At 43.5% G+C, this 12663-nt stretch overlaps 1 protein-coding gene across 1 annotated transcript in view; it reads left to right on the top strand.

The window, feature by feature from the left end:
* LOC128304996 (semaphorin-1A) overlaps positions 1-12663 on the top strand; it is a 112033-nt gene that overhangs the window by 82378 nt on the left and 16992 nt on the right. Inside the window, exons 3-6 of the mRNA XM_053042264.1 lie at positions 4451-4559; positions 6586-6781; positions 11545-11649; positions 12410-12498. Of these exons, the coding sequence (XP_052898224.1) occupies positions 4533-4559; positions 6586-6781; positions 11545-11649; positions 12410-12498 (417 nt within the window). The 5' untranslated portion in view covers positions 4451-4532. The remainder of the gene's footprint in view (positions 1-4450; positions 4560-6585; positions 6782-11544; positions 11650-12409; positions 12499-12663) is intronic.

Below are 12663 nucleotides of genomic sequence, written 5' to 3'. Positions count from 1 at the left end.
TGTGCACGGTGTGGTAATATCCAACTGAAAATCAAGTGGGAAAAGTTTAAAAGTTATTGTATACACGGTTGATGATAGTTCTCGTCCCTCAACAAGCGGTGGTATGAATGTGGGAATGTTATTCCGATGCTCGTTGAACTCGGTAACGCTACTTGCAGCCACTGCTACGCAGAGTTAGCTCTGCATGCAGAGTTCCGGTTGTTTGAGTACGAATTTAATTAAACTTTTGCTGGCAACTTTTGACACTTGTACAGTACAGTGGAGATGGTTAGTTGCACTGCTTAGTTTACCCCGGGAAGGCTTGCGTTATTACACTGATATGCTAAATAACACTACAAATATAGGATGTTGTTTTTAATTTCCTGAATAATGATTGCATAAAAGCCCTTATGCTTTTTATTCAAATTGAATAGTTTTAAATCCACCGTTGCCAACAAGCAATGCTCTTTAATGTTGACGGAAGCATGGGCACCTCCAAAACCTCGTTCTCCCCCAAAGTGAAGGCTAGGGCTAGTACCATCGTCCGCACAATTCAATGCACCGTAAGTACACGTGCATACCCGATTGTGTGCGATCACCTCTGCTGGAGCGGAACAACTCGAACCGTTCGAGCTACGCTTGGAAAAACTTGTTGCCCCGTCAGTGTTTGGGGGTGGTGGTGTAACGCTGTCGGTTCTGGATGCTTCATGAGGTTTACTGAAGTGAAGTGATTGATTATTTACCGACGTGTGTACCGAGCGTGGTGCAGGTCCGGATGTGCACCCGGGCACATTTCCTGGGCAGTGGACAAACAGGCGACGAAAGTCATGCACAGGAAGAAGTAAACGTTGCCATCGTCATCCCAACAACCCATTGACCGTTGGTAGCAAGGACACGGCCCAGATCGGTTGCATAAGAGCATGGGTGCTTTCGGGTTGGGTTCCAAGTTTGAGTGTACCCCCAAGTACTTGGCGGTTTGGAGAAGCTCTAGCAAAACGCATGCTTGAGAATGGCCGGAAGAAAAGCCAACTGCAGCCACACAGGCACACAGCACAACGCTGTCGCTTCGCTGTAGTGACGGTGATGGTACCCAGCACCTTCGCAAAATCATGCTCACGAAGAATGAAATTTCTTCCTCCGCGTTGCCGTGTTGTAACGGGTTGTAATGGACTCATAAAAGCAGCCAACGCAACGAAGTCTGAAGCTGGTGACGGTTGATAGGCGCCCTACGGTGGTAATTCAGTGTGATAAATTAGTTTGCTTTTACTCGTGAAATGTGCCAGTGGAAGCAGAATGAAAAATGATTACCGAGACGGTTTCGCCCGCACAGTGGGGGGGGGGGGGGGGGGGGGGAGGAAAAAATGTGGAACTGTCACAATGGTGGCTGGCAATACGGTTGCTGGTTGAAACGCTTTATGACATTTCCCCCCTCAACAACAGTGCCATGGCATTTGTCCATCCGCCGGGGCCAAGATGTGGTGCTAGTTTTCGGCACATGCGAGCCGGTTCGTACGATCGAGAATAATGTCGCCCAAGTGATGGAGCACTGTGTCAAAGCGTTGTTTGTATTCGTTGCTGTTGCCCGTTGTTCTGGTAAGCATTGGACAAAGATTCTGTTTGCGTTCAGTGTCAGTGTCGTGGGCGAGTTTAGAGCTAGAATTCATTCTCATATGTAATTGTTTGTGTTCTCAATAAACTGATTAGATCGTCCAACATGTTCTATGACCTTACTTTTTATTTGATGTCCTCTTGGTTCTTAAAATACGTTGCCTGTATCTAGGTTAAGAATACGTTTTATAGGTTTTAATTTAATTACTTCGTTTAAGTACGCTGTATACTCATCCAGATGATGCGCATTTCACAGCAGCGGCCGACAAATATGCACGGTTTCTTAATTAACCTCTGGCTTGCTGGGCTCGGGCTGGGATGAAGAATGCAATAAAACACACATGCACTTGACCATCCCAAAAATCTCCTTTTTCTCTATTCAGCCGTTGTCCGCGAATGCCTGCGCAAACATGTGCTGGGGAACGATGTTTGTTTATTGATTTATGGTGACCTTCCGTTCTCATGTCTGCCGATGAGGGGCTTCGGTTCAACACCCAACACCCATCGCGCGACTCTGTGTGTACATTTATATGCAAAGTCAACAGCGTGCGCCAGTAGTCTGCCATATACAGTAGCAAACATGTGGCACGGGTGCCTTCATAAATTAGCATTAATTGTGAAAGTTTAAAGTCTTCAAAACTATTGCGCTTAGTGTCATGAGCGTGTTGATTGGCTGTTGGGGGTTTTCAAGGCATCTTCTGAATCTGCTGGCAGAGTTAACGATAGTAGAATACGGTGGGTGTTTTGTCTAGCTTATCCCATAGAGGACGCGTATGGAATGGTATTAATTCGATGCTTCGTACGCATCGTTCTAAGAATGTATTGCTCGACATCTCCACGGCGCATTCTTTTCGACGGTTGACTAATTTAAATTGAGCGACGCATGTCCCATCACTGGGAACGATTTTGACAGAGCGCAAGGGCGTCATGTCAAAATGATGTGCGATTCGACGGGCCCGGATGGGCCGAACAGTTCTTTCGAGCATCTAAATGGAATTTTGCTGTATGGTTTATGGAGGAAACCCTCCCCAGAACATACCTCACCTTCGGCACCCATTGCTACGTGCGTGGTAGTTTCGCGTGTGTTTTTTTGTTGAAAATTTGAGATTCCATCACGATCATCAGCAGCATCCCCCGGCATTGTATCGTGTGCTGGTGGGCATATGTGTGACGACACTTGAGCCCCGTTTCTCCGATGGCAGCTGATGCTGCTGCCGGCCTGGGCTGGCAGTTACAAATTGATGTAATGAATATAAACGTAATTTATGACGACACCTAATTGCTGTCTGCTGTGTAGAATATTACCCGTGCTTTACCCGAAATATTTAGCTTCGGGATGATTGTGTGGTTGACACGACGGTGTGGTTCACTGGGATGCGTTTGACAGGCTCACGTGGTGGTGTAGGTGCGGGGTGGGTTTTTGACATTATGATGATGGTTTTTGCAACATTTAATGGACTGCTGGATGGTTGCCTGCTTTGCCCGGTTTCTTTGCTGCTCAGATAATGGTAATGTACGAAAAGAGGTATCTTTGTATTTTTATCGCTCAAGACGCTTCCGAGGACGCACTGTCAAATGAGTGTTGATAAGGCGAACCCACAGTGTAAAAGGATCAGCAGGACTGGGATAGATGCTTCTACCATTATTTAAATGCTATCGTACAAAGTCTAATGAGCAAGACATTTACTGTGTAATTTATTGATGCAATATGTGTAACAGGCTACGCTTCCCCGGTTAATGATGTTGTCTTTAGGATTGTGTTTGACTATAACTTTGTCGGATTATTAATATTAGAACAGTTTTATCTGTATTTATTTAAATTCCATTATGACGGCAATGCCGTATTTTCAGTTTTATCTGTAATTGCTGGAATATTCTTAATTAAAAAATAATTAAAATATTGCGCGAATATAAAAAAACAGATACATAACAAATGAGTTTTCAATTAAATAAAAATATTTTGCTTTCTCCTTTTGCTGTATTCAACAAACAATGTGCGGGTTAATTTTCAAGCTTGCTGTGCGCAATGCGTTGAAGTAACTAATATGCCTGCATGAGAAGTGATTCAAGCCGTTTTCCCCGTTTGTTCCACCGCAAGGTAAATGGCCTGTCTCAAACTGCAAGCGCGCCTTCAGGTGTTGAAAATCACACACTAAAGCATAAAATCGTCCACTACTACCACACACACACAACTGCTGCCACCACCCCAGGCATAAGTGATGGTATTACCGCTTTGAAGAGACATTTTCCGCCACTCGGACACTCGGAAGCTCTTGGCACGTGGAACGGTTTTGCCATATGTGCCGTCGCTTTTGTGTTGTAAACTGGCCTGCTTTCCGAAGGATTCGGAATGCATTACGGCTGGAAGTATGCAGAGGGACACATTTCTTTTCACTTCGACCACCGTAAGGATGCTTTTTCAAACGCTGGAGAGTCGTTGATTGTTTGGAAAGCTAGTTATGTTCCACGGCAAGTTCTTGTTCAAAAGGACATTTGCTTTCCATTTGCTTATTTGAACGAGAGAAAGTTCTAAAGCTCTTGTTATGTTAATGAAAGACAGCACAGTGAAGCACACCGAGCGACTCGGAGTGCAAAAAAAAAGAACCAAAAACGTTTAAGATTTTGTTCCAAAGTAATTGCATAATGTTGCGGGAAATGGCACCTTCGTTGCGTGATAAAATTTCCACAAATTGTACCATAAAGCTTCATTATCCAACCGTTCGGCGTCGTTCTTGTGTAAACTAACTGTGATGTGCGGTATATCTTACACACCTAATCGTCGTGCCCATTTTTGCGTAATTTAATGATCTTATATTATCTTTTTTTCTCTCTCCGTCTCTCTCTCTCTTTTTTTCCAATGCAGGAACATCGTCTACAATCTCAGCATCTACGATCTGGCAGAAACGACGCGTCTCTCGTGGTATTCATCCGACGACGACATCAAGATGTGCATTGTGAAGGGCAAGGATGAGGTACGTTCGTGTGGCCATTTCCATTTACCCGAGCGAAAAACTTCCAGCCAGTAGCGTCTGGGTTGGAAAGGTTTACTTTCATTAGGGCCGGCTTATCTGTGGGGTGGCCGATTTTCATAATGTAGCTTCCTACCTCCTTCTTTCCCTTCGGATTCGGTTCGTTTTGGCGATAATCAGCCTTTTCAGTGCGCTCTAATCGCTCATAAACATATACACAGGGTAGATGATAGGGTGGCCCAGTCGCAATGCTGGTAGTGGCTACTTAACGTATGTGGCTGATAATATTTGTGGGGTTTATCATATCTTGAAGTATCACAAACGTTCATAATAATTAAAATTGTGATAAAAGTTAATTGAACGGTCCTGTTTAGGTTATTTGTCTCTCGACACATGATTGTTATATTGGATATACAGATAAAAATTCTGACTAGCTTCAACAAATTTTTACACACTTTTATGAATACCAGCATGTTAGTTAGTGTATCTATTTTTTTTCTTGTTCATTATGAATAGAAAAAAATATCGCTCAGCGAACAGACCTCCTGGCATTTTCATTTTTCGGTCAGCCACTGTATACGTTTTCGGTACCACCGGGTTGTCATGTTGAAGGACGGTTTCGGTTTTTTTTACCAAACGAAAATGCAAAGGATAAACAAAGTTTTGGGCAGACCAGCCGCCAAAGTTGTTGCTAACGATTTGGTTATGCAAATGACCTGTGATAACATGTACGGCTCACAATGATCACCAACTCCACCGAATCGAAGGGTACGAAGGGAAAGGTGTGTTGGTGTGGGATTTTCCAACCATCCATTGGAGCAGTTTCCCCGTCATCCTCTGCACGCGATGCTCTCATCGGGCTTTGTGTGCCCCGTGGTACACGGCGGTACTGTGTTGTGTGACCGAAAGCAATTTCGGCGCGTTCTGTTTGCTTATGATACTAGTTGCGAAAATAATAATCCATAACGGTGAGGGGTGAACAGTGGCAATCGGTGTCCGGAGGGAAGAAAAGATATGACTGTCCAAATATTCTATCTCACCATTCAACTTAATTAAAATTATTCCAGCTGCACTACAAGCGAAAGCAATGGAAAGCTGTAGCGAGAAGGGTGTGTAACACCATCTGTGTGTGTTTTTATTCTCGGAGATTTTCCGTGAAGAAGCAAACAAATCCTATCTGTCCCGCGGACAAAGACCGTTTTCTTTTGACCAATTTCTGAGGGGAACGGTAGCAAATAGGGTGTGCATTAGCTATTTCAAAGGATGTAGAATGTGTAATTTTCGTATAATAAACACATGAAAGCGTTAATTGTGGAATAGCTTTCAGTAAAATTAAATGTAAAACGGCTGCCAATGATTCCGGAGCCGAGCACAACAGCTAGTGTGTACATTTCAGTGTTAATTCTTAAACACTTCGGTGAGATAAATGCAAACAATTTCAGGGTTTTCATCGAGGTTTCGCTACTGTTCTTTGTTGTATAAATCATATACATATTCAACTATGGTCTGTAAATAGCCGAGAATTCAAAGCATTGTAAGCATAATTTTAGGAATCATGGAACTAAACGATGAAACTGTGTCCTTTCTCTCAGAGAACCGCGGGTTAGGCCCAGTGTGATATGTTTGATTTCCATTTCTTTGAACCAACACCAATTAAATTCTTGTTTGTTAGGCACGTTTGAGCTAGAAATAGAAACAAATGTTTCAAAATGTGATTTTATGGATTTTTATGCCCCAAGGTGTCCAGGGCAGTGTTTGTAGCTGGAAAAACAAAAAAAAACAACATATAATTTCATTGAGTTTGCGCTTATGCGCTGCTATATTCTACAATGTTTCGTACTCAGTTTCGCGTTTGTGTCACACAAAACGGAATAACATGAACATGGTCGAATGCTCCGTTTGTTAGTCTTTCATTTCGATTCCGATAATACCGGGGTGGGAGTGTAAAAAGCCGGTGAGAATTGAGATAAAATTAATCATTCCCTTGTTTCTCGTTTTTCTTTGTTATTTCACTTGCTTGGTTTCGCAGGATCTCTGCCAAAACTATATCCGGGTGATGGCAATCCCTGCGCAGGGATCGCTGCTGAGCTGCGGGACGAACGCATTTCGGCCGATTTGCCGAACGTACTCCATCAACGGTAACAACTACTCGATGGAGACGGAGAAACCTGGTCAAGCAATGTGCCCGTACGATCCAACCCACAACTCCACCGCTGTGTTCGTAGGTAAGTGTTGAATTAGTAAGATCGCTATACAAATTTTAGTTGGAGTGAAAGCAAAATGTAAAAATTGTTTTATTTTTATTTCTCTGTGAGCAAGTATATATTTTTAGCTTGTAAATGTATGTTTTTTATATGTATATTTATCATAACTGATATGGCCCTGGTAATGGTAATTAAATTTCCCGTTCCGTTGATATATTCACGGTCCTCACATGACTGGACCGGACCAAAACCCCGTCGGGGCAAAGCTCCTCGTACGCAAGACCGACTATTTAGCTACAGGTTAATAAAATGGCAGACCTAGATCTCTTGAGGTTGCTGTGTCTCAAAACAAGAAGATGAATGGTAATTGAGTTGTAATAATTAGGTTATTTGAAGCATTATGTTGGCTATTTATTTATTATAATTATGACGACTCTTCGCTGTATTGTCGGCTGCATAAGGGTTGAGAAGAGTATAAATTTCTCAAGGCATTTCCTCCTTGTCTTTTTGCCTTATTCCGGGCATGCTCGGGTTAATTATGTTTCATATATCAACTTTTCAATGCTGTTCCACATCTTGCTTTCATTCGCGGGGAATTTCGGAGTTCGTGAGAAGAGTGTTCTAAATAAAACTCACTGAACACTTTGTTTTAGTAACGACACGATCGTCCATCAATGCAATTACTGAGCGAACGAGTCTTTTATTTGAAGGAAAATTTGGTGACAGATCTTTAGAACAATGCACAATTTTGATTTGCTTTCAATTCTTACCTATAAAAGTTTATCCAATGTACAAATATGCGACGGGACGCTATAAATGTATCTCATTTTTTCCCATAATTCTCAACCCAAGAACACCTTTCCCCCACCATGCCGAATTCTTCATAAAACATAAATAGGTGTAGTCCATGTGGAGACACGACATAAAAATCAAAGTGGCAACTGCATTCCAGCCGTTTCGCTGAACAAGTACGTCAACAGCCTGTGTCCCTTTCTCAAAAAAGATGAATGGCTCCACATCGGTTACTAGCACAGCAGCTTTTCCTTTCACCACATCCTAACACATCCATCAGGCGGCAACACACACACACACATTGTGCTGCTCGAAGAAGGGCCTGTGTTTTCACAGGATAATTCATAAAGTTGGAGTAAAAATATGCATACAATTTCTGCACAACCATCGTTGAAGTTTCTGCTTGGCGGTCCGGACCGTCAAACCAGGCACCCGTGCGAAGCCAGCAAAACGAAACAAGGCAAAACTTTTTCTCATGCATCTTATTTTTCTTTCGGAGTAAGCGGCCACCTGCCTTCCACCGTGGAGAGGACAAGTTTTCCACTTGAACTGCCGCTTTCTTGACGGGCGCTTTTATGTTTGCCTTTCCCGTGTGTATGTGTGTACGGTGCAGCGTGGAGTTGCGAACGAGGGATGGAAAACGCGGGAAGTAAGTTTATGGTATGCTCCGACGGTCTTGTCTTGGTTGGTTCTGTACCTCCTGCCCGCCAGGTCGCTACGGCAGAACAACTTTTCTTCGCGGGGTTTGGCGTTTGGGCTGGGTTTGGTGTATGTGTTTTGTCTTTTTTTTCCTGCATTCGTCCTCATTTTCCCGCTTTTCTTGCTGTAAATCACGCAAAGTTCACGGTTTTAAACCTAAGACTAGGGATTCTTTGCCGCGCCGCGGGTATTTCCTACCTGCAAATATTCGTCTCTCATCTGACACCACATTCCGATGGTGGTTCCGAATCGCTGGACCGTCGGACGGGGGTGGTATAGGACCGTCCAGAGCCTTTTTTTCCCACTGCTGTCGTTGTCGTGGTGACTTTCTTTCCCTTAATTTCGGAATTCTTTCTGGTAACGACAATTGCGAAATGACCACGGAAAAGGACAGTAACAGAAAAAAGTCCTTCTCCGCCCCACCCATTTTGGCTTTCGAAAAATCTACCGAAAAGGAAACATATTTTGCTTTTCGGTTCTTCCGAGGACTTTGTGAGGGTGTTGTGATACCATATGGACAGGAGTGGGAAAAAAAACACATCTCCCCTTTCCCCGCAATGCTGGCACAGTTAGAGCACAGCTGTTCGTGGAACTGCTCCTTCATTAGTCACAGACCGGAAATCACGTAACCGTTTACGTAACGATGGTGGAAAAACAGGTTAGGGCCCCGGAAGAAGCCCTGGCTTGGCGCGCGGTGCAACACATCCCGGGAGCGTTTATGGCTTATGGCCCATGGGCACCATGGGAGTATCTGGAAAATAAAAAATGTAAACCGTTTCTTTTCGTGAAGCGGAAACATGGCTACATAAATTGGCTTACGAGTAATGACCTGACCGGATGTGGGTAGATTTTTTTTTCGGGCAAGGAAAATGGACGAAGACATGTGCGGTAAAATAAACATGCACATGAATAAGAAGCGCGCTGTTGCTGTCTTCACCTCATGTTTATTGCCCGAACGTAATGGATGTTATCCCTAACGAAACAAATGCTTTCTGCGCTTAGTGTAAGTAGATAATCAGCAGTTGCGAAGAACCAGTATTGTCCCTTTCTTGGCACAGCAAAATGTTCCCTCAACATCGCACATGGTAGTGGTGCATTTTATTTTCTAACTGAGCTGATTTTGCTGTAAGCTTTTTGTTGTTAGTAATATCACGCGTTTTATATTTCACAAGATAGACACTGAAAAATTGACCAGACGCTTCAGATCGCTGGGAAGCGCAACGAAAGGATAAAGGCTGGGTTTACGGCCAACTACGACGAAAGCAGGTTGGCTATGTTTGGAAGCATGCGGCAACATTCCTCATCATATATTCTCAGCGAATTTCTTGTCTACATTGAAATTGCACCCGAAATGCAGTCTCGCGTTAGTGCTCGCCAGTGTTTGTATCCTGTGTTTCCCTCCTCCTCACGAAGAAGCAATATGATGAGAATCTCTATCGTTCTTCCGTTAGCTTGTTAGCTTAGGACAGTGCGGCCAGTTTATTTACCCGCGCAGTTACTAAAAATCTACTACAACACCAACAGAAAAAAAGAGCGACATGACCAAAAACTGAAAAGGATTTCCGTACCCCGGGATGGAGTCAATTTTATGTCGGCGAAATACTGCAGCGAAAGCTTGTAAAGCAGGTCATACCCGAAACAATGAATACAAAATGCAAAAAGGGATGCTTGTTTGTGTCCTTCCGGGACCCATTCGCCTCTTGCCATCCCACCTTCCGCGTAAAACATTTCTCAGTCCAAAACTGTACAAGGATTTATTACTTATTTACGTGCTCAATTTGCCATATGGAAGTGGAATGTTGAGGGTAGCCTTTAAAAACCATAAAGTCTTCCATACTTGTAAAGCTGGTTTTTTTTCCATTTATTTTGCAAAAATAAAAAATAAAGCACCCCAGTATAGGAAGGGAAAAGCTTCCTCGTAAGCTGAAAGCGGAATGAATTTAATTTGTTATCGTTTTCCAACATCCATTTTGCAACCAACCATTCGGGTGGCGTGTCTGCAAATGTATCGACCAAATCCCTTTGCCAAACGCCCTCCTCTCCAGCCAAACCCGGTCGCACGGTTTTGTGATAAGGCACAGGGGTGACGATGCTGCTGCTGCTGCTGCCACTGATGATGGTGGTGGGTTTTGGGTGGTTTAGCCGGTTTCCCGCAGGAATCTCATTATACGCAGCCAACACGCGGGGCGACCGGTTTGATTTTCCTCTTCCTTTGATTGCAGCCGTGTTCGAGAAAGCACGGACGAAGAAAAAAAAATGCACATACTCCAACCTATCAAAACACAAAATGAAATAAAATAAGGGGAGAAGTATCGGTAACTCAAGCGTATCAGCGCCATGACGCTGGAAATTACGACACTTGAACTCTTCGTTTGCGAGAGATGGTTGGAAGGATCGGTTGGAAAAGAAAAATGGGAAAACACGTAGAGAGGGAGAGAGAAAAAAGAGAGTGCATTACATCCATCCGCGCTTAAACCGCGCTTACGGGTTGCTATAATCTCGTTCAAGGTTGAGTTCTCCCCGTATTAGATATCCTTCCGGCGAAGGGTTTTTTTTTCCTTCCCCACCCGTTCAATCGGTTGCCGATCATTATCCATCCGAGCGATGGATCTTGATGCTTCGAACCGGTTCCAAAGTCCCGTCGACGGTTTGCCAGAAGAAGATGCAATCAACGAGGGTGGGAAGAGGAGCGATGGATTTTCATAAAACCTTACAGGCTGCCTCCATCTTTATCGCATCATTTTCGTTTGATGTTGTGTGGTGTTGTGTGGCGCAGCGGAAAAAAGTAATTCTCTCTGTCTACCGGCGGGAACCGCCCAGCAATTTTGGCTGGTTGCATGGAGTTGCTGTGGAGCGGTCCAGGGCAAGCAATAAACGAACGTGAACACACTCATAACGTTTCAGATTAGATTCAAGTTGCTGATTGTGCGTGTAGCGCAAAGTATATTTCATTACAAATCGCAATAGAACGATGACGAAGAACGAACCAAGGATCAAACTGTTCGATGAAACGTCATAAATAAAATACACTCAAGTTGTGCTGAAACCGTACGCAATTCAGGTGAGATTGTGTGGTGCATTGGGGTAATTTTATGCGATTTTGTTTCGTGAGAAATTGCGGGCAAATTTAAAGACATTGTTAACTCTGAAGTTTTCCTTACTTTTGTTGTTTTCTTTCATTTATTTATCAAGTGATATTCTTTAAATTTTTAGTGCTACCTCAGATATTTAATTTGTTTCCCTAAAATTCGTGTATTTATATGATATTTTTTCTCTTGTTTGTTTTTTTTTAGATAACGAACTTTATTCGGGCACTGTGGCTGATTTCAGCGGACTGGATCCCATTATCTATCGCGAGCATCTACAAACCGAACAATACGACAGCCTCAGCTTGAACGGTAAAGCAGGATTAAACAGAACAACATTCCATTTCAACACCAACCATAACTTTCCCGTCCCAAAATGAATAGTAACGCAATTTGCCTACCACAACAGAGCAGCGATATTGCACGAGAACAAAGGAAAACACCACTGGGCATTGTTTAGCCAGAAAAAGAATGAGCTGTTTAAATTAAGTTCTATCACTCAACGCGCACACTGGACAAAACGGATGCGAAGTGCTCTTTGTGTTTCGAGCCCCAACTAGATTTAGCCCGGTGACACATTAGTTCCACGTAATCTGCCATGCTGTGTTGCGCATGGAAAATTACTTTCATCCGTCGGAAATGTATAACACATACTGCAATTCGATCAACGCTAATTGCAAAGGACAACTGAGCGTGCCCAAAACCCACTCACATTATGCTTCGATAATCCTCGGTTCGTTTGTAGCTGAATTATTTACCCGTGCTCACAAGCTTCTGCTCCTACCAACCAACGCCGGCAGCTAAACTATCTAAATAATTATTCCAATAATAGCATACCTTCGGTGCGCTGTTGAAGCATCGTTATACGATCGCTTTCGGTGTATTGGTTCCCGAATGGATTCCAAAGCTCGCGAGATATCGTATGCCATCTGGTAGGCAAATAGTTGTCGTGCATTAAAATGAATAATTAATCGCACCTTTTCTATCCTCCTCCACAAAACCCCTCCATTTCAGCGCTCCTTAACCGGTCAAAGGTGTAAATTGATCATTATCGCTTTCATAAATATTTCAGCGCCCAACTTTGTCGGATCCTTCACGCAGGGTGACTTCGTGTACTTCTTCTTCCGCGAGACGGCCGTCGAATTCATCAACTGTGGCAAGGTAAGCCGAGGGAGTTTGGTTTGTGCCTTCTTAGTTGCGGCAGTGAACGTGCTGGCGAACGTCATAAATGGTCGTCGGCTAGGGTCTCCAGCATGGTAGTAGTTGCTTGTGTTTCATTTCACAGACAATTTCTCCCATTCACTAGAAGTCGACCCTGTCGTCGTT

This window comes from Anopheles moucheti, chromosome 3 (assembly GCF_943734755.1).
Source record: "Anopheles moucheti chromosome 3, idAnoMoucSN_F20_07, whole genome shotgun sequence".
Classification (NCBI taxonomy): domain Eukaryota; kingdom Metazoa; phylum Arthropoda; class Insecta; order Diptera; family Culicidae; genus Anopheles; species Anopheles moucheti.
This window is presented reverse-complemented; position numbering and strand designations above follow the sequence as displayed.